The following is a 22,303-nucleotide window of genomic DNA, read 5'->3' on the forward strand; positions in this document are numbered from 1 at the left end:
CTTTTTTACTGACCGGTAACGGGATCGCAACCCTCGGCGTTGCGCCCGCCCGGCGCTCAGCCAGTGAGTGGGAACCGGTCTCCACATGGGATCCGAACCCTTGGCGGGAGCGCCGCCGCGCTCCCAAGCAGCGCCACCGGGCCGGCCCGAACATTATTAAAGAAACAGTCCAACTTTGTTTTTCTCTCTTAGAATTGCTGACAAACTATCTGTGCTGTCGTATGCAGAAGTTACTTAGAGTAGATCCGTAGTCCCTGTACTGCAGGAGCTTGCTGCCTGAGAAGGAAGCTGTCCTGCAGATTTTAACTGTTAGTAAATGAGAAGGAAACAAATGACAAGTGTATTGAGGGGAAAAAACTACTAGTATTTTATTTTGATGTTAGACTTGTTTATACGTGGAGAATACTGTTTCCACAGGAATAAGTTTGTGAAGAGCATAGTGTCGTACTTAAAACCATGGGCTGTTGAGGGAGACCACTGGCTCTGAATCCTAACCATGTGGCCTAGCAGCCATGTGACCCAAAGCAAAGCCTCTCACTTGGCAAAAGAAATACTATCTATGAGGGTACTTCACAAAGCTCATGGAAAGATTGTGTTATCTTTTAATTCTACTTTTCCATGAAATTTTTGAAGTACCCTTGTACCTCAAAGTGTGTTGGGGCGTTGAGGCCACACACCTCCTCCCGAGGCAGAGAACTAGCCACAACCCCACCCACATACGCGTATGTCATCTGTTGAAAACATTCGCCTGGACAGGAGAGATAAAGATGCATCTGACGGAAGCCGCCGGGGAGTGGCCAAGGAAAGACATAGTTTAAAATTATTGGATAAAAGATATTTCTGCGCTCGTGCTCACCGCGTGATTGCAATAGCAAAGCATTAGAGCAAGATGCATGTTCACATGACCTTTAAGATGATAGGTTGAAGTTAGGAAATCCCCTTGCCATATGCTTATAAAAGCAGGTGCTTGAGTGAAAATAAATGGAACTGCTTGACGGAACCCCTGCCGTGTCTGAGTGTCTCTCTGTGGGTTGAAGAGCCAGGCGGCAGACTCACCTTCTTCCCGGGCTCTCCTGGCCACTAGGGTGGCAGGAATAATCCTACCGGTTCCCTCTCTTGCTCATCCCCTGGTGGGGGGATAAAAGGGGCTACTGGGAGGTTCGGGGCCCGCCGCCCCTGAGCCCCCACAAAAGTGGGTATTAAGTGAAATGATGTATGTAAAACATCTAGCACAATGCCGTCACACAAGGCATTACATAACAAGGGCACTGCAGAAAGTTTGTGGCCAAATAGAATTAAGAGATAATATGAATCTTTCCATGAACTTTTTGAAGTATGCTCATAATAATAAATAATGGTAGTTACAAGAATAAGGGAACCTCTGTACCATACTGGTACCATGATTTACATATTACTGCCACACTCCATAGTTTTTCTTAATTATCCCATTCATAAATTGCTGACACATTGGCAATTAGTCAAACTGTTTATTGTTTTACTCACACCCACATATAGGTGAAAACTTTCAACTAGAAGTTATAAGACTAGATAGTTGCTTTTAAAAATAATTTTATTCATATCACAGTATAGAATAATAAAAGTATAACTTTGAAAAAATAATACATCAGTTGTAATAAGCAATAATTTAATATACTTTATTTGAAAGGTAATGGCTTTCTCTAAGCCTTGTCCTATTTTGTGCGTAATTACTTCTTGAGGTCTCCTTTTGATCATGTCTAAGGATTATGAATCTTAACTAAATGCAGCAATTCATGTTTTTTTTGTTGTTTGTTCCTTTGCTCTAAATTTTTATCAGCCCACTACCTTTATTTTCTAAAGTGATTCAGTTCTAAGAGCACCATCTAAAAGTATATTTGTGTTTCTTAGGCTGTATACCAGAATCTAGACCCTTTATTGTTACCAACATTAAACATTTAAAATCAAGCCACATTTGAGAAATGTCATATCTTGATGTTCAGCTGCAGATTTTTCGGATGAGACGGTCTGATTGCCCCGGCTTAAGTTGGGCCCACAAGTGTGAAGGGCAGTTTCAGAGAAAGAGGAGTCATGAGTGACATAAGAACAGCAGTTGGGTACTTCTTCCTTTCAGTCCTCTGGGGATGATCCAGAAATACCAAGGAGGAAAAGCTGCTTTAGGGATCTAAGGAGACCTTATGAAACACTTCTGTCACCTTAGTCATTTGAGCATAGCTTACTGCTAAGTACATTCACAGTAAAGTACTACCTCATTTTAAATGAGAACTTTCTCGTACATATTTTACAAATGAGGTCAGAATAGTATAAAGCCATTTAAAGGGGCTATCAGTCCAATATGAACCAGTACATTGTGAATCGTTAAACTAGACTATCCCTCTCAAACCTGACTACTGTTTTTAGCTACATGAATTGTTCATCACATGTCAGAGGAAATTAGTTTTGGATAGTTCTACTTTCTGCACCTGATGGGAAAGTGGGAAAGCAGCAAAAGAGGACACACACAAAAATAAAATATTAGCTAAACACCAATATTTTCATTATCCTCTGATAGGTGCACATACCAACATACTTCTCACATTGGGCTCTTTAAAACAGTAATATGACATCCTTCTCCCATATTGCATTAGAAAATGAGATCAAGTCTCTGAAATTGACCTGACTTTGGACAAATTCTATTTCCAGAAGCACTTTGACTAACGTGTATGTATACACCAGTTAACAGCTCATAGTCAAACGTGAAGGAAAAGAGCACCAGGGCAGGAAATCTGGATTCTGGTGCTGGCCTTTATAATTAGGATCATCTCCCTGAGCCTCAGTGTCTTGTCATTGAGACTAGTATTCTCTAAAGTCTCCCAAGCCTAAAGAATTCTGTGCTTTACAGCCCTTGATCAAGGTCACCAGGGCTACTTTCATGCCCACCATATTTCTCTAGACACTTCCTGCACTGAAGTGAAGAGCCTGTTAGAGAACAGGTACATGAAGGTGATCCTGGCCATCTGAAGAAGTTCCCAGAGTAGGTCAATCACAAGTGGAGGTGGGACCTGAGGAAACAAATAAATCAGTACTTCAAATCCTAAATTAGCAAGGAGGAAAATATTTTTAAATTTTATATTTTTTATCTCAAGGTCAAGGGTATTGCCAACTTGAGATATAACATTGTAGATATTAATCTCAATAGCTAAAGAATATAAAGGAAGACCTAAATTATGAGAGAACTTAGAACTAGTCTGACAATTTTTATGATGTGAAATATCAGGCAAATGTTTATTAAGCACCAGTTATCACCAAACAACCGAATGCTTTTGATAAAAGCACTGTTCTATGTGTGGGGCAAATAAAGATGTATCAGGCATGGTGTCAATCTGGTAAAGGATATAAGATGTGGCAAATGAAAATAAACCCAAGGTGGTACGTGATGTGCTATCCAGAAGTTCAGAGGTAAAACTGCGTGAACTGGACAAGATGAAGATGGACACAGGAGGCTTCTTTTAGAAGACTGGATTCAGGGCTTCATTATGAAGTATCAGCAGACTGAGCAGAAGACTTTGAAGATAGAGGAGAAATCAGGGAAATTCTAGATAATTGCCAAAGTGAGGGGGAGAAGTATCCTGGAAAGGGTATCCTGAAAACAAGATAGGAAGTTGGGAGACAGCTTGAGGGAAAATATGTGCAGACTGCCATGGTGTGGTGAATGGAGCCCAAGCCCAATTTTCTTCCTTACCTGAATGACCTTAGTCAAATCACTCAACCTCTGGGAGCCTCAGGTTTCTCTCCCATAAAATGGACATAGAAAGATCTTGCTCATAGACATTTTTATAAGACTAAGATAAAATTGTGCTTTTGCAAAACGTAACCTATTATGTAGGTCTCATGTCATTTTTCGTTTCCTTGATTTTTAAAGGCAGCTCTTTAGATTCTCATTTCTTATGCTGGTGTTACCCTAACCTCCACAAGTCAAAGCTGAACTGTTTATGTAGGCTATAACTACCCTGGACCTGATATCAGTCTCTTGGGTTCCAATGCTCCATTATTTCTCTCACATGAAAAGACCTGGAGATTTTAGAACACAAAGTAAGATATAAGTTAACAGTGTGACTGTCACTAAAGCTAACGCTCTGTTAGGTTCCCTAAACACAGAGAACATTCCAGACCCCAGATAATAATTATCCCATTGTCAGTAGAGTCAGTGAGACCAAATCTAAAGTCTTGGGCTACATTTACTGACAGCTACACTTACTGACAGGTAGCTTCATGTTCACATGAAGTGTCTGGAAACTATGCAATGTGAAGAACCATTGAAAAAACTGGGAATGTTTAGACTGAAGAGATCAGCTGGCATGCAGAAAGTTAAAAGACTTAAAGCTTTTCCTGTAGGCATTGGGGTTTTTCTGAGTTTTTGAGTGGGAAACTGACATGTCAGAGTAATTCTTTATGAAATTTGGCTCCGCGATTGGTCAGTAGGATGAGTCTGTCTGTAAAAGGCAGAGAAACCAAATAAGGATGTTACTGTGTAAGAAGTGACCCCAATCTGTGTCCATCAGTACTGAGAGATACAGGGAAAATGAATGATTAGAATAAGAAGTTACCCCAGGAATATTACTTCAAGATGAGCTGTAGTGTTTTATAAATAATGAAAGATACTGAACTGGCTGACAAGGGGAACATTTCCAGATGGCAGAATTGCACTGGAAAGGAAGACGTGGTAATAAGCAAATTGTGTTGGGGGAGAAAAGAGAGGGATGCCCAGGATGCTGCGTCTGTTTAGAGTAACCTGAATGGCTTTTGTGAAGGTGAGGTAGTAGGTAAAAGAGCTTAAATTTGGTACTGAGAAGACTGTGCCTCATGACCTGCATGACCCCTGTACCCCTTGCTGGTAGAGAGGAGCTGACGGGAGCCACCTTTACACGTTCTGTTCAGCCCGATGCTTCTGCAGGTCCATTAGAGACCGGGGATGTCCTTTCCATGTCCACTCTCTCCTCGTTCCTTCGTCTCTCTCTCCTTTGGGCTGGAGAAAAGCACAGACAAAAAATAGGTGTATCCCTTAAATTGTGCCCATATATTTCAGAAAGGCTTCAACCTGTCTTACAACTAGAGCAGTGAATCTCAAACCAGGAATGCTTCACACCCCTCTCCCACTTCCTCCCACCAGGGGACATTTGGTGATGATTGGAGCTATTTTGGGGTGTCACAACTGGGGCAAGGAGTGCCACTCGCATATAGTGAGTAGAGGCAAGGGAAGCTGCTAGAACATCCTACAATGCACAGAACAGGACTCTAAAGCAAAGATTTATCTGGCCCCAAATGTCAGTAGTGCTGAGGATGAGGAATCCTGAACTAGAGGGGTCAGGCCAGACAGTCGTATTAGAAACATCCTCAAGCTCACCAGACCTTGTTACCCTATCCATGGGGTAAGTTGTTCACAGCTCAGACTCTCAATGACTTCACTGAGCTTTGGCAGCTTTTGTGCTGAAGGTTGGGAAATCAGCAGATGCTGGCCATCCGGTGTTCTTTGCTCAGTTACACGATTTCTACTCCAAGAAAGTTGATACTCTTTCATGGTGATTATGGCCATAGCTCTGACCTAGCATTGCAATTCCTCTTCATTTAATCACAGAGATTAAGGACAGCATATAACATTTAATTCATAGGGTCAAATATCCTAGACATCTCTTTCATCAACCACTCCTGATCTTCTATCCAAAGATATATTCTGAAGAACTGAGAATTAGTAAAGTCACCTATGGCCATGTAGTTTCTCAACTTTATTAGTGCATCTGGCCCTCCTTCAAGAAAGTTATTCTTGCCCCTCCCCAATCTTGTCATTCTGCCTTTCCTACAACTTCAAATCAAAGATTAGAATATCGTTTAGCATCAGAAATGTCTTCAAATTAGTTATCAAGCCTCAGTGTCTCCAAGAAAATATAAACTCGGGGAAAAATAAAAAGATTAAAGTAGAATCTATCTTGGAGGCAGTGACTTCTTGTCTTTGCAACTCTAGTGCCCGGTAGAAAGCCAGGCACATACAGGTGTCCGAGAAATATTTGTCCGGTGAATGAACAGAAGAACTTGCTGAGACAAGTAAAGGAGACACTAAAGTTTCCGTAGACTTGCTGGAGACATTGGAAGAGAATAGGTAAAACCTCAGAGAGAAGCTGAAGCACACCGAAAGAGTTTGGGCCTCCGGGAATTGAGATCATGACGACAGTATGACAGTACTTACTGCATTTCCAGCAGGATATTACTGCAGCGACCCCAAGAATCCCACATACACATACTACTGGGGCTATTACTGAGATAGTGACCCAGGACAGAGGTGATTTATCAAAATTCTCTTGATTGGCTGTGGAGGGAAAAGAATAATGTCAGTTCTAATGCGTTTCCTTCTGCCTGGTACCCATCCTATGCCTTGTCTATTGATGCACCTGTGGGGCATTTCTCACTTCTTTGCCCGATCAGCTCTCCAATACGTAGCTGCTAGCATTGTTGTTGCATAATTCTTCAACTGGACACATACTTGTGGGCAACTAACATTCGACATCAGATATGGAATGTGAAAAAGACAATTTGAACTTTCACATTTACTGAATTAAGTAGGCATAAGAAAAAATTCTAAGGAGATACTTCAAAAGCCATCTTATCTTCATATCTCATTTTTATAGCTGATATTACCATGTATTACTACCAATAATTAGTGGATGTTGTGTTCTAGACATACCTTATTTTTCCTTCTCTAGCTCTGCCGGGCTTTCTCTGTTTCTCTTAGCATGTTCTCATCACACACACTTACACACACACCCCTCACAGTAGCTGTCTAAAGCTACAAGAGTCACTATGCATTCACTTTCAGATACGCGGTTTTCACCATCCAGCTTAGAGGTTCTGGAAAGATAGAAGAGGCCCAGCAAAGAACTAAGAGTGGATGTGGCTTGGTATCAGGTGGGACCAGCCTGGAAGATAGCTCTGCAGGCTAGCTGTCAGCTGTGGTTCCAGTCCCGCAGAGAACACAAGACAGACATAAAGAAGGATGTGTTGGGTCCAAGAAAGGTGCTAGTGGATGTGGTACTGCTGTTCATCCCTCCTGATCAGAGGCAGCAGTCACACCACTTATTTTTCAACCCCTATGAGGAACAGTTAGCAACAACCTCTGGATGGAGAAAGGGAGGGGACACAAATTGAAAAAAATATTAGCACCTCATCCTCTTCTGGTTTCTCTGGAATGGCTTGCAAATAATTATTAAACATTTACTAACATTGTTTTTTATGTATCTGATTACCAGTCAATTCTGGTCTTTAGCTCACTGCACTTCTCATCAGCATTTGGCCCAGTAGAGACATTCTCCTCCTTGGGTGTCTACGACACCACATCCTTCCATTTCTGCTTGTTGCACTCAATTTTCTTTGTAGGCTCTTCGTCCTGTCCTTTAAATATTGTTGTTCCCATGCTTCTGTCAGTGGTCGCATTCTCTTCTCACTGGCTCCTTCTGGGTGATATCATCCACAACTGAGCCTTGAGCTGCCATCTGATTTCTAAACCTGTATATCGTATTTCTGATTTCATTCTGGCCTCCAGATTTGTAGTCCCAGCTGCTGATTAGACAGCTGGATGCCAGCATCTCCACCTGATTAAAACTGAACTCAGTATTTTCTTTCCAAAGCACATCTACCACCTGTATTCTCCCATTTCAGTGAGTGGCAATACCATTTAGTTACCTAAATAAGAGTGAGGTATTTTCTTTGAGCTCACTTCCCAGAAGGCTTCCATGAACTTTTTTTTTTTTTTTTTAACTTTCTATTCTATATTCAGAATCTCTCTCAAATTCACCATTTTTTCGCAGATTTCTTTTAGCAACTGCCTTAGTTCAGGTTTTTCTAATCCCCCACCTGGTAGCCTCCAGATGGACTCTTGGCCTCAGATTTCCTGGGCTCTGATGATTCCCACATGCTGCTGGCACAGAAATCAGTCTACTCATAAAATGCATATTTGATCATAATGTGCCTATCACTTAAAGACTAGGGGAAATTGTTTTTTCATTTTTCTCTAAAACACTACATTGCATGAAGACATCACGTGATTACCAGGGTTGGTCTCTAGAGGCCAGAATGACACACAAAATAACAAAGAAGCCCTTGCTATTATCCTGGGAGTCTAGAAGTTTCACAGGCTTCGGCTCACTCCTGGCTTCCTCTCAGCCGCCACTCCACACCTATTCATGATCCTCATCCAGCCTAGAGAGAGTATGCGCGCATGAGGGAAAGAAGGAGAAACCTGTAGCAGCAAACTGGCTCTGTTGTGATGCCTGTTAGAAATCTGGTACCACACCACCGGGCAGAACCAGAATCCAAAGGAGAGTTATGTGAGGGCATCTGCACATGTAGCTGATTAGACAGCATCAGGGGGACTCCCCGATTTACCTCCTTCCAGTTTATCCAGGGTTAACAAACTAGGCAGGCCTAGGCTAAAAGAACCGTGTACCCAATCTGTTTAATTAATAAGTTTTGTTTGTTTGTTCGTTTTCCAGATCAGGTGTTTATATGGTAAAGCTTTACTCACACTGAACTGTAACATTTCTATGAACTATATACCTAATGTATGTATATTTATGCAGTCAGCCCAAACAAATGCATTATTTGTTTTTGAGTCATATTCTAAAGGATCAATTAATGCAGCTCAATGAATGAGATTTTAAGTATTTATACACTAAAGCTCTTCAACCACAAAGAGAAAACCTGTAGTTTGGCAAACTACAGTGCACAGACCAAACCTGGCCTACCGCTTGTTTTTTCAGATAAAATTTTGTTGGAACACAGCCATGTCAATCATTTATGTCCTGTCTGTGGGTGCATTTGTGCTACAACAGTGGGACTGAGTTGCTGCAATAGGGACTGTATGACTACAAAGCCTAAAATATTTACTGTCTGGCTTTTTTCAGAAAAATTTTGCCAACCCCTATCCTAGAAAGTCACATATACCCATATGCCAAATATACCTAATGTCCAAACTAAAATATGATTCAAGCTACTATTACTGATTTATCTCTGTACTACTACCCACCTTTAGTCAGAATAGTCTAAAATTGGTTAAATTATTAAATAATGAAGTGAATCAATAAAGTAAAAATAAACTCCCTTACTATATAATTCAACTTCATTTTAATGACTTTTTTAGATTACATAAAAGATGATTGAGAGAGATGAATTTAAAGTACCAATAAGATCATGTCAAAATTTGCTTTATGTTTGAACTAATTTTCCCAGGAAATTTTATCTTATTATCCATTGAGGAAGATAATTTAAAATCCACCTCAAGACTAAAAGATTTAAAGTAAACCATACACAGAAATACACTACTAGACCATCTAAAAGGTCCTCTCAACTGCAAGTAAGGACAAGAGGAAGACATAAGACATACTATGTATTATATGTTATACTATATACTCAGGTACCACTGTACATGAAACTCGTTGTATTGTGTCTTACTATGCAGTCACACAGCCTATCTTTGGGAGTGGGGCTGGGGTTTGAGGGGGAGGCCTGATGGTCATCTGTTTGGTCAACCATACATGTTAGAAAAGTATTTCCAAGTACCTGAGTCTTCCTGTAATAACCTTATTATGGATTTAACATGCATATACTTACATAAACACAAGTTTTTCATTTTATGTTTTCAAATGACTTTATCTCTTGGAAAAGAGAATTCTATAAGTTTACTACCTGTAGGGTAGAATATTTGTTCAAAAATGACCTCTTTTTACAGGCATTGTCCTCAAGGAGTTTCTCACTCACCTTCTTTATCAGACTTGGTTCTGAATGAACTGGTAGTTCTTAAAAAACACATTCACGCACAAAAGACAATGATCTGACACCATGGGACCATTGGGTTGGGTGCCCTACAAGAAAGTGTCAAAGCCCTGAGGGCAATTCCAAGGAATGACAAATTTTAGTGCTTTCAATAACAATATTGTTACAATAACTTCCTAATATGACTATTTGATAGATAGTAGTTACTAGGATGTATAAATTTTATAACGGGTATTAAAAGAAAATAAAATTGGTCTAGTAACATTATCATCACACTTGCACAGTAACTTCAATAAGTCACAATAGCACATTTCATTTGCATCTAAAAATACTATTAAAAATACTATCAACATCGATATGCACCATTTAAAAACGCCTGCCTATTTTCTCTTTAGATTCTAAACAGTAGAAACTCCCTAGAACAATGTCACTTACGTGTTTGCCAGCTGAAGATCTGTGATGCTGTAAGGTCTCCATACTTGATGAGACACACGAAGGTGTGGTTGTCTGTCACATTGAAATCCAGTTCACTGCTAATATCATAGAGCTCAGTTTCAGGATCTTGGGAAACTGTTGTGTTAATGGCATTTAATTCTTTTCCATTTTCTAACCAAGAGAGGTGAGGCTCTGGAAAACCTCCAGCACTTGAACAAGTTATCCTTCTAATGTTAGAAGATGGAGTTCCAAAGTCAGTTATACTAGGGATAGGGAAGTCAGCTAAAGAAAAAAGAAGGACATAATTACATATAGTTACATATCTGGGTGTGTATGGGTTTTTATTTTTAATAAATTATCTAGCTTTAATAAGAATGATAAAATGAGATATAATTTGCAATGTCCCGTAAGTCATTAATAGTCATGAATAATCCAAATATTAACTTTGATTTGAATTGGTTATATCAATCCTTCACCACTTTTTTTTTTTTTCCTTTTTGTCTTTTTTACTGACCGGTAACGGGATCGCAACCCTCGGTGCTGCACCCGCACCGCGCTCAGCCAGTGAGCCGGAACCAGTCTCCACATGGGATCCGAACCCTCGGCAGGAGCGCCGCCGCGCTCCCAAGCAGCGCACTCTCCAGCGCGCCACTGGGCCGGCCCCTTCACCACTTTTGATGGAATAGGAAGGCACTTAGTAGAGAAAGGAGAAGAAGCAGGTACATGGTTTTGAGTATTTTTTTTTTTTTTTTTTTTGGTGGCTGGCCAGTACAGGGACCCGAATCCGTAAGCTTGGTGTTATAAGGCTGTGCTCTAACCAACTGCGCTAACCGACCAGCAGAGGCAGGTACATGTAAGTGTCAACATAGTACTTGTGATTGTAGGAGGTGAAGAGAAAAACAACAGACAATATTTATTGAGCTTTTGTTTGTTAGGTCTGGACATGACCTCATTTTGTCTTTATGTCAACCCTAGGAAGTAGGTTGTAGATAAAAAAAAGGTCAAACATCACTAATTTCATAAGACTTAACCTAATATAGTTTCCATTTTATAAGTAATCAAATTGAGATCTAGAGAAATCATAACCAGCAAGTGGCAGAACTAGGATTTGAATTCAAGTCTTTCTCACACCACCAGATCCTGTCCTGTCTTTCCTTTCCCTTCCCTTCCCTTCTTTCTGATACTTGAGATTTACAAGTGGCTCTTTTCCATTTTACCTATCTATTTATTTATCTTTTTATTTATTAAACTATAATGAACACCTGTGAATGCACCATCCAACTTGCGAACCAGAACACTCATGGAAATCTGCTCTTACGGTCTCACCTATCCTGCCCTCTGTTTCTCTATACCTGAGGTAACCACTACCATAAATTTGTGTTTAGCATTTCTTTGCTTTTTTGAAAGTACAATATTGAGACTGTAATCTCAACCACTGCATTTTATTGATCCCCTTGCTATATGCCTTAAAAGAACAGAGGTCTTCCTAGCAGTTCTCCTAAACACCCGAGGCACTCTTTCATTTGTATAATTGAACCCCAATAAGATATTAAAGTACACGGCATGCAAAGTATAGGGAAATGACTGCAGAAAGCATAGGAGAAAGCTCCCCTAACCTCTTCCTCACTTATTCTTACACATAAAGAATTTAACTTCTCAGTATGAATGTGGGAATTCAACCTCTCCATGCTTCATTCCATATAATCAGCTTTCTTTACAGAATTCTGAGTAACACAAAGATCATCAAGAACAGGTTTTAAAACCAGTTTTGCCTTGTGACCCTGGGCCAATTATTTAATTTGCTTATCTACAAGATGGGGATAATGATACCTGCCTTTCAGGATTATAAGAATTAAATGACATAATTAATGTAAATCACACAGAGCCTGACACACAGGAAGTTAGGCAATAGATTGATTTAAGTGGGTCCTAAATTCATCCTCTCAGGTGGATGATCCCATCATTTAAATCAGGTTGCCAGGTGAAAGCTTCCAGGACTGCATAGTGGCACCTGGAATAATGAGGGAAAGAAGTCATAGTAAGTGATTATAATCTCCAGAAGGAAAAACTCAGATTTGGTTGGAGATGAAGTCACCTTTTTTTTTTTTAATAAGCCCTGTTCCTAAATGAATTTTGACATGTTCCTGAGCCATTTTTAGACAGCGTTATTATTTCTACTCGTTAATTTATCCTGTAAGACTAAATCATTACACTGGCAGCCAACACCAAGGGAATATTCCCTTTGTTTCTTATAATATCAATATGTTATGTGTTATATCATAGAATAACGAATCCAATTAATTCACCTCCCAGGATTATGATTTATTTTTGTTTCTTCAATCTGTTTTACTGAGAAATAGTTAAACTAGAAGACTACCACTAATACCAGGGATTGTATTCAAAATTATCTTTTCAAGGTCTGACAGTTAGATGAGAGCTTCAACTTGTCTCCTGTCCTTTCTATACGGTGATCTGTTTGGGGTAACTTCATGTAAGACTGAACCATCAAAGGCCTTGCAAGATTGTGTCCTTTTTATCTCATTTTCATCAGTTAATCCAAGTTTTTACCACTCAATGGGGAAGGGTAAAAATATCTTAGGAGGAAAGGAAGAGAAAGGTAATATTTTAGAAAGGTAAAAATCTGTTAACCTAGTTCATCTTTTAACTACTATAGCTAGTTCTCAAATGTGTTGGTTAATGGAGGTTTTCATGTACTGCTATGCTGATATTATATTATTATTTTGCAATCTTAGACAAAAATAGAATAACCAACTTCTAGTTTGCCTGAGATCTTCATAGTTTTAGCATTGCAAATCTTGCATCCCAAGGAAACCCTCAGTCCTGGGCAAAAGAAAATAGTTGGTCACTCTAGCCAAACAAGAGCTTGTGTAATTCTCTCTGTCTCAGATTGCAGTCCTTAGCAGCAGCACAGGCATCACCCGAGAGCTTGTTAGAAATGCAGAATCTCATATCCAAACCCCAGACCTACTGAATTTGAATCTGCATTTTAGCAAGATCTCCAAGTGATTCATGGGCATATCAATATTTGAGAAGCCCTGCTTTACTTGACTCAACTGGAAAATTCACAATGTTTCTGGGTATAATTAAGCAGGTGAGTTCTCCCTTTTTGTCTTTCTTTACCTGATTTTGTGCCCTGCCCCCCTTGGAGGCCCCCCAACAATCTCATGTTGCTCCTTAATGTCCTCAGTCTCCTTCTATAATTTGCTATTAAGGCCTGACTTTCCTGAAATGGATTTTCTTCTATATCTTTCTATCAAAGTTTGCCAGTCCTGAGTCTACTTCTCTCTGGGTAATTTTTTAGAGGACTATTTATCTAATGTAATTAACTAATACAGGCTAATATGTTTGTGTGCCACCTCCCCCAGGCTACACATTTTTATTTTTAAGAGAGATCTTCTAGGGGTAAAATGCTGAAATTAGCAGGAATGGCTATAATGATGAGAATTTCAGAAATCAATGCAGGTAAAAATTTTGGATTAGGTGGGCTTCTTAGTACCCTTTAAATCATATCACCATATAATCATTTGCTCTATCCATGAGTAGGAAATGCACAGAGTGGGGTTTAAAATAGTTTCTAACTTTGGCTTACCCTCTGAGCTTTAGGTGTGATCTGGGTGTTAAGATAAAGACTGACAGAAGCTAATGACCAAATCAAGGAAGTATAGTGAGAAATCCACTAAGGATCTGCTGATGTTATCTATTATCAAGATTAAGCATTATGTTTTATTAAGCAAGAGATTTGCTTGTCACTAAAGGCTCAAGTGCCCAGGAAGAAAAAGAAATGGGTTTGAATTTCAAGTGTGAGAGAATGGCCCTTGGCCCTGTAATTTCTCAACAAGGGCTCAGCTCCATCAGGATCCTCTAGTACTATTACCTGTGATTAAGGCAAGGCCTCCCCCTTGCTATCCTTGCTATCCTTGCTATCCGAGATGAGAAATGCTCGCCCTTCACAGTAGGTGGATAAACAGGGATTTGATTCATGAGTTAGTTTTTTCCACTGTGGCAGGCATAAATTATGCATCCAATTCTCTAACATCTAATTTTGCAGGAGTGACTGTTAGATGAGAGCTTCAAATATGCAATAAGTAAATTATAATTTTCAAAATATTATAATATAATAGTAAAATAGCCATAGTAATAGACATTCGAATATCACTCAAAAATACTTATGCTTACATTGCTCTTTTACCTTTTCAACATACTTGCATAGGCATGCATTGCTGAGTCAAGTGCAGTTCATAGCACAGCTACATCAAACAAAAGATGCCCCTTTGTGATTCGAAGGCACTTCAGGTCATTATCATACCCCAGGATGACTGTCGTGAACTTGGATTGTCAAAGTACAAGAAATGCACATCAGTAGGTATTTCCAGGGCATTTCGAGAAATCAGTTAGGTTTATTGTATAACTAGAGACTCAACCCTAAGAGATGAAGTGAGATGCATCCCTCTTTGGTAAATTTCCACCTAAGTCAATAGGCATGCATCTTTAATGGCATTAAGCAGCTCCAGCTTAGAGTAAATCAGAAAATCCCACCAACCTCTGACTGATAACATCACTGAAGTCAGGTGTTTCCGTGTGTAAGAATTTTTTTCAAGTTTCTGAACGACACACGTGTATGTGCCCTTGTCTGACAGGCGCAGAGTACTGATCATGATGGAGAGGTTATTAGTGATGTCAAAGAAGGTCCGGTTCTTGTACTTTGGCCACACTTTCCTTTCCCCAGATATGAAGCTCAGCACCATTTCGTTATCCTTTTGCCAGTAGATACGCACTCTTGTCAGTTCAGCAGCAGAAACGTTGTAATCACAGGACAGCACTGCCATTTCTTTCACTGCCTTGGTCACCTGTCTAACTCCTAAGGAGAAGCAAACAGAGCAAGATTTTATATTTATTAAATATAGATTCCAGGATCTAGAGTTGGCAGCAACAGAACTCAAGGTATTGAATCTAGAGACTAAGCATGATCAGAGAATCCAGTTTGTTTTTGTTTTTGTTTTTTTGGTCCCCAAAGTATTTTTCTATTTTTTTATTATGATAAAAGAAAGCACATAACATAAAATTTACCATCTTAACCATTTCAAGTGTACAGTTCAGTAGTGTTAAGTATATTCACATTATTGTGAAACAGATCTCCAGAACATTTTACCTTGTAAATCTGAAACTCTATGCCCATTAACGCTCCTTTTTCCCCTTCCCTCAGCCCCTGGTAACTGCCATTCACTGTTTGTTTCTATGAATTTGACTACTTTAGATACTTTGAAAAAGTGAAACCATATATATTTGCTTTTTTGTGACTGGCTTATTTCACTTAGCGTAATGCCCTCAAGGTTCGTCCGTGTTGTAGCATATGATAGGATTTCCTTCCTTTTAAGGAACGATAATGCTATGATAATAATGATAATGAACAATATTCCATTGTATATTTACACTTTGTCCATTTATCTATCAATGGACATTTGAGTTGCTTCCACGTCTTGGCTATTGTGAATAATGCTGCTACGAACATGGGTGTGCACATATCTCTTCAAGACCCTGCTTTCGATTCCTTAGATATATACCCAAAGTGGAATTTTTGGATCATATGGTAGTTCTATTTTTAAATTTTTAAGGAACCTCCATACCATTTTCTATAGCAGTTGCACCTTCAATTCTTTGTAAAGGGTTTAGAAGTCACTGTTTAGAAAACTAAATATGATTGCATAAAAAACAAATTTGGCTTCTAAAATAATTGGGACATATCTCTAAAATCAGACTCATGGATCAATCATAATATAACACGTCCTCTTCCTTTTTCTTGAGGATTTTCCAATGGCATGCAGGAAACAGGACCAGTATGAGTCTTCTTTTAGACTAAGCAATTTTAGTCCCACGGCTTCTTATTTGCTTTACCTAACATAATGCCAACCCCAAGAGAAGTCAGCCCTGACCACGATACTGGGGAGAGTGATAGCAGATGCCCTGTGCTGAATCACTCTTCATACTGCCCATCATCCTCTTCTTTTTTGGTTGCTCTGTGGAGGGGAACAAATGCTATTTCATTTAATCCCCCTAAGATCTGTACAAGATACATATTATCCTCATTTTACCGATGAGGCAATTGAAGCTTTGAGAAGTCCAGGAAACCTAGGACAGGGCAGGGAGGCCTAAGACTCCATGTGCCTACGATTCTGCAGTCATGAGGAGGAAGAGGGGAGGGAGATGGGGTGAAGCAAAAAGGAAAAAGAAGTTCATATTTAAACAGGTAATATAATCGATCCTCACTAATCATAGATTCTATATTTGCAAATTGGCCTACAGTCTGCAATGTATTTGTAACTCCCAAATCAATACTTGAGACCCTTCGGCGGTCATTTGCAGACATGCACAGAGGGGCAAAAAATTTGAGTCACCTGACACACCTGTCCCCAGCTACGATAGAAAAAGGCTCTGCCTTCTTGATTCAGCTCTCATACTGTAAACAGGTGTCCTTTCCCAGTCTATTTAGTGCCACACTTTTCACATTTTTTACTTTTTTTGGTGACTTTGCTATTTAAATGGCCCCCAAACATAGTGCCGAAGTGCCCTCTGGTATCCCCAGGAAGGCCGCGCTGTGCCTCACAGAGAAAACAGGATGGTCAGATGAGCTTCCCGCAGGCTTGAGTCACAGCGCTGCTGGCCGCGAGTTCAATGTCAACAACTCGACAATACCTACTGAATAGAGTGGCTTTCAACAGGAATACATATAAAAGTTATGCACCGATCAGTTGACAACTATGTTGTTACTGGAGGCTCACAGAAGCTAACCCTGAATTTTCCCTAGGAGCAATGGTTCAGTGTTCACTAATTCAGTGGTCGCGGTAGCTTTATAGGACATAACTACCTTGAATAATGAGAATCTACTCTTCTTGCCTTACCTATTTAAAATATAATCTCTTGATGGCCAAAGTAACATACCTTTTTAGAATAAGTGACATCCCTTTTCTTTAGAAATTCTTGTACTACAGATATAAAACAGACACCCCAGGAGTCCCACTTACAGACAGCATCCTTCCTGGCTCTGTTCCCTGGTCACCTGCTTAGGTGATTTTCAGCTACCACTGCCCTGAGAAGCAAGGAAGATTTTCACTATAAAGACCTAGCCCCTGGGGCTCACTGCCCTTTCCTTTCATTTGTACAGCATGTGGTGCAGTAGTGCACACACATATTTGCACACATACACACATTCATGTAAAATGCAGAACTGCTTTTGGCCATGGGAGAATCTAAGGATAGATTTTTTTTTTTTTTTTTTTTAAAGATGACCGGTAAGGGGATCTCAACCCTTGGCCTGGTGTTGTCAGCACCACGCTCAGCCAGTGAGCTAACCGGCCATCCCTATATAGGATCTGAACCCGGGGCCTTGGTGTTATCAGCACCGCACTCTCCCGAGTGAGCCACGGGCCGGCCCTTAAGGATAGATTTTATACATAGATTTTTTTATACATAGATTTTATTCTATGTCTTTAGATGAGCTAAAGACAGTCACAGGTGACTTCACTGGCTTGGCACAGGAATAAAGCCTTCATCCTTTACACACCTTTACACATGCCCTGATTCCTCCTCTTGTCATGTGACTGACAGGATTTAAAGCTCTCAGGATTGGATTAGAGCTTAAAGACAATCATAAGTGACCCCTACTAACATCTCTGCCTGGAAGGCTCTTGGTATGTTGACAGGGAAAGAACGTGGGCTTCCTGGTGTTCAGTAAACACCACAATAGCTGTGTGGTCTTAGGCAGTTTATGTAACTTCTCTGAACCTCAATCTTCTCCTTGGTTACTGTGAAGATTAAATGAGATGATTTATTGCAAGCATGTAATTCAGTCCCTAGGTACTGAATATGAACCCCATTCTCCTCTCTCCAAGAGAGGGAAAATATATTACCTTCGAAGGCTGTTCATTTCATCTTTGGGCAGTTTGACTTAGGAAGCACTTCTTTGCTTTAAGGTGAAGTCTGTTTCCCTCTAGCTTCTACATGACTTACAAAACACATCTTGTTCTTACATAACAAGACCTGTAGATATTTGAGGACAGTTACTTCCTCTCTCAGACAGTTCTCCTGCAGGTTCCTCCACCTGTCCCTTACTGAGAGGGACACTCACTTTAAGTACGCTCACTTTCCTTGTCACACAGTTTGGTTTGCGTGTATTCCTTTGAGAGAGCAAAGTCCACTAAATCTAACGTTCCATTCCAGGCATCCATTGTGTTACTGACTGTAATCTAACTCAGCGTAAAGCTCCTTTATCTAAATCTTCTATTTAGGTAGCCTACAGTTGTGTTCAGTACTTCAGCAGCCACCTTACATCTTTGATACCTCTTGACTATATTGACAAGTAAATTCCTTATTTTTCTACCCATACATACCACTGAGCCCTGCTCCCACATGCAACACCCCACCAAACGGGTGAATCTCTTCCAGCGATGTTACCTATAAAGAGTTATCCAGAATCTTTCCCTGTCCTGCATCTTCATATGATGACACATCTTGAGCATTGAGAAATATGGACAGCCACCTGGTCATCTTATATATATAGCCAGACACCTGTGGGCCGGGAGCCGAGAACAGCGGCAGGGACACCCAGTGAATGAGAAAGTCCACTGGTCCCACAAGAAGGCAGACTTCAGGTTGAACAATGTACTCAGAAGGAGACCTGGATAGAAGTGCCGACTTCAGGTTGAACAATGTACTCAGCTCTGAGGAGACATGGAAGTCATAGCTAAGGAATGTGAGCTCTGGAAAGGACTTCTGTGGTCATTCATTCTGGTGGCCTTATTTTACAGATGAGGAAACTAAGCTAAGGAAAGGAAACTGCCCCAGTTTTACACTTTTTTCTTTCTGACCCAGGCTTTTAGAGCCACTCTCATTGTTTACTGATTTCCCCAGTTTTAGGCCCTAGTTCCAGGATAAGTAAGCCAACATTACCCCCACCCCATCCAGGACCACCCCCCACCGCTACCCCCACCCCCACAATGAGCTCTTGCTTTGAAAACAGAGCTCTTTTCTTTCCAGGCCTGTATTGGCCCCATGGCTTCAGGCTAAACTGACTCCCCTCACCTCTACCAGATGAGGCCATTGTTACACCTCTGGACTATTTCTACCCTCTTTGACTACCTTAAATGGATCCTATATCCTGTCTTTATCTCTCCATGCATATAGTTGCCCTACAGCCTGGCTTTACTAAAAGGGTTCACATTTTAAATATTCTTTCCATTTCCCCATCAGTATATCCTAGAAATACCAACATTTCAGTGTCCAAACTCCAACTCCTTGTTAGCTCTTAGCACTCATCAATAGCACCATAATTCCTTATCAGACTATATTTTCTGATTTGTGGTTTGGAAGGCATGGCCATTCTTCCTATGCTGTGCAGGACCTAAAGGCAGCGTCCCCCTAAGGCCCATGTTCTTTCACAATCAGCCACACCCCCTGCCTATCATGCTATGTCTCATTGTCCCTTATCCCCCAGAGCCACACCAATCCTCTAGGGGAGGTCCATGTCTGGGTACCTCATTTCCAGGTCCTCTCTTTTCCTGGACAGCAGGATCGTGGGGCACTAGCACCATCCCATCTTACCAACTGTTCTCAGGCTTCATCCTCAGACTGGATATGACCCCACTGAGCTTTTAGGAAGAGGGCTTTGTGATGGTGGTTATTTGCATAGCAATGTGAGGTAACTCAGAACAATCAAAGGCACCCCTTTTTGACAATTGTGCTGAATGTTGCCATTTCCTGCCTTAGGGAATAGAACTGAAAGGGAAAGAAATGAAAAGATATGAGGGGAGCATATTTTGAAGCGAAGCTATCACAGCTAAAGATCAAGCTGCAACCTGGACATTCTTAGGGATACAAGGAAAGCAAGATGATATGTGAAAGGACAACAGACTGTGCATTCCCACTGACTTCAATCCTATTCCCAGTCCAGCCACTTGCCAGTAATCTGTTTTCTCATCTGTGAAATGGGTATGATACCTACCCCTCAGGATCACTGTAAAATTAGATGCAATTTGTGGAATATACTAAAAAGCATATGTACTTCACAGGGCCTGGTTTTCCAAAGCCTTGCAATTTCAAATATTGACCTTGCGGAGGACTGGAAATTTTCCTCAGGCTAGTGAATCTCTGTTGCAAGATAAGAACTGTGGCACAGCAAGGTTGCTGGCTCAAAGACAGATTAGTTACTGATTGATATCTAAATTGCTGTAAGAAGGCATGTTTGCAAAGATCAAGCTTTTGTTGATAGCCTTACTGGAATGTCATCTGGCTTGTTTCACTTAAAGTTACCAGCCTATACTGCTAAACTATAACCCCACCTATGTCTCTTCCTGTAACTTCCTGGTCTGGAAAATAAATGCAGGAAGAGAACCTCAATTCGGTGTTAATTTCCTGAGGAAGGGTTGCCTCTTGCTGGAGGGTCCCAGGGAAGTTAATCACTTTGGAGCTTCTCACTGCTCAGAAGAGATGGGCTTTGAGTAATCCTTTGCGTCTCCGTCACCCAGGGGAAGAGGGGTGACAAATCTGCAGGGGGCGAAGCAACACAAAGCAACAGCAATTAAATGATATAAATAGAAAAGTCCCAAGGACACAGCAAGTCTTCACTATGAGTTTTCTTTTTTCTCTCTCCCTCCTTTCAATCCCAACTACCCCTCCTGGTTCCTTTCATCTCACTCCGAGGTTATGTCAGATACACAGGACTCTGATCTTGCTATGGGCCAGACAGACACCATGACAGGAAGAAGCTCACTCATCTGGGGCCCCAAATAATAGGGTCTTTCCCCACCAAACTGTTTGTTTTCACCCCAAATAATCCAGTATTTCTAACTATTTTTGACATGTGATGACATTAGCAAAAGAGAAATCATAACTGAAAGAGAAGCTATCTAATTTCAATAATGATTCCCATGGAGTTTCTGTCCAACTATCTGACGAGAAGCGTGGGTGTCCCTCTAAAGGTCAGGCACACCATCCATGAACTGCACAATGTTCTAGTCGGAGGTCCTTTTCTCACCAGACGCTAGTGCTGAGGAAGAACCAGACTAGAAAGAGGAACCCAAACTCTTCTGTGCAATTTCGAAATTCCCACAGGGACTGGGCTTCCATACTCAGGGACTCCACTATCTGCCTCAGTGACTCTGGAGGGGCGAGTCAGGTTCCGGAAACCTCGGCATTACTGCCTAAAATCTGGTTGAATTTCTGAGCTTGTTTTGCCATTTTACAAATGGGCATTGCAACACCTCCCCAACAAAGCAAGTGTGAGAATTCAAATGAGATACTGCATGTCAAGCTCCCCCACAGCTCCTGGGACATTAGGGGGTCAGTGTCTTCCCCAGTCTCATTTCACTCAGGTCTGCTCCCTGGCCCCTTGTTGGAGAGCCTTCCCTGACTCTCCCTAAGCAGCACCATCCTTCCTGAGCCTATCCTGCCTGCCACTCTTAAGTCTCTTGCCCTGATTCATTTCTCTACAAGCTTGTCTCCAGCTGATATATATTTACATGTGTGACATACATTTACATGTATATATATATGTGTGTGTTATACAATTACTCCTGGGACCACAAGAGAAGGGGCTTTGTCTGTTTAGCTCAATGCCATATCTGCAGTGTCTGGAAGAGGACCTGGCCCATAGTAGGTGCTCAATAAAAACTTGCTGAATGCACAGCTAGGCATTAGGAGATGAGATCTGGCTCCATCTACTGAGTATTAGCATTATGAACTTGAACTAGTTGGTTAACCTCTCTGGGTCTCAGGTGCCTTTTCTGCAAAATGAGCATAATGCTATTACTATGGTTTGAATGTGTCCTCCAAAGTTTACGTGTTGGAAACTTAATGTCCAATGCAACAGTGTTGAGAGATGGGACCTTTAAGAGATGATAAGGTCAGGAAGGCTCTGCCCTCATGAATTGATTAATACTATTATTGTGGGAGTGGTGTCCTCACAAAGGATGAATTCGGCCCCCTTTCCCTCTCTTGCATGTGCTCTCTCACCTTTCTACTTTCAGTCATGGGATGATGCAGCAAGAAGCCTTCACCAGAG

General features: G+C 40.8%; 1 protein-coding gene across 1 annotated transcript; it reads right to left on the reverse strand.

Annotated features, from left to right (window-relative positions):
• Positions 1-8,152: 8,152 nt before the first annotated feature.
• CD80 (CD80 molecule) lies at positions 8,153-18,172 on the reverse strand. The gene is made up of 4 exons (XM_008578785.1): positions 18,156-18,172; positions 14,792-15,165; positions 10,231-10,512; positions 8,153-8,223 (listed from the first exon to the last, which is right to left on the reverse strand). Exons 1-4 carry the CDS (start codon positions 18,170-18,172, stop codon positions 8,153-8,155), a joined length of 744 nt encoding a protein of 247 aa, XP_008577007.1.
• Between the last annotated feature and the right edge of the window lie 4,131 nt (positions 18,173-22,303).

This window comes from Galeopterus variegatus, unplaced genomic scaffold (assembly GCF_000696425.1).
Source record: "Galeopterus variegatus unplaced genomic scaffold, G_variegatus-3.0.2 Scaffold1756, whole genome shotgun sequence".
In the NCBI taxonomy this organism is placed as follows: Eukaryota; Metazoa; Chordata; class Mammalia; order Dermoptera; family Cynocephalidae; genus Galeopterus; species Galeopterus variegatus.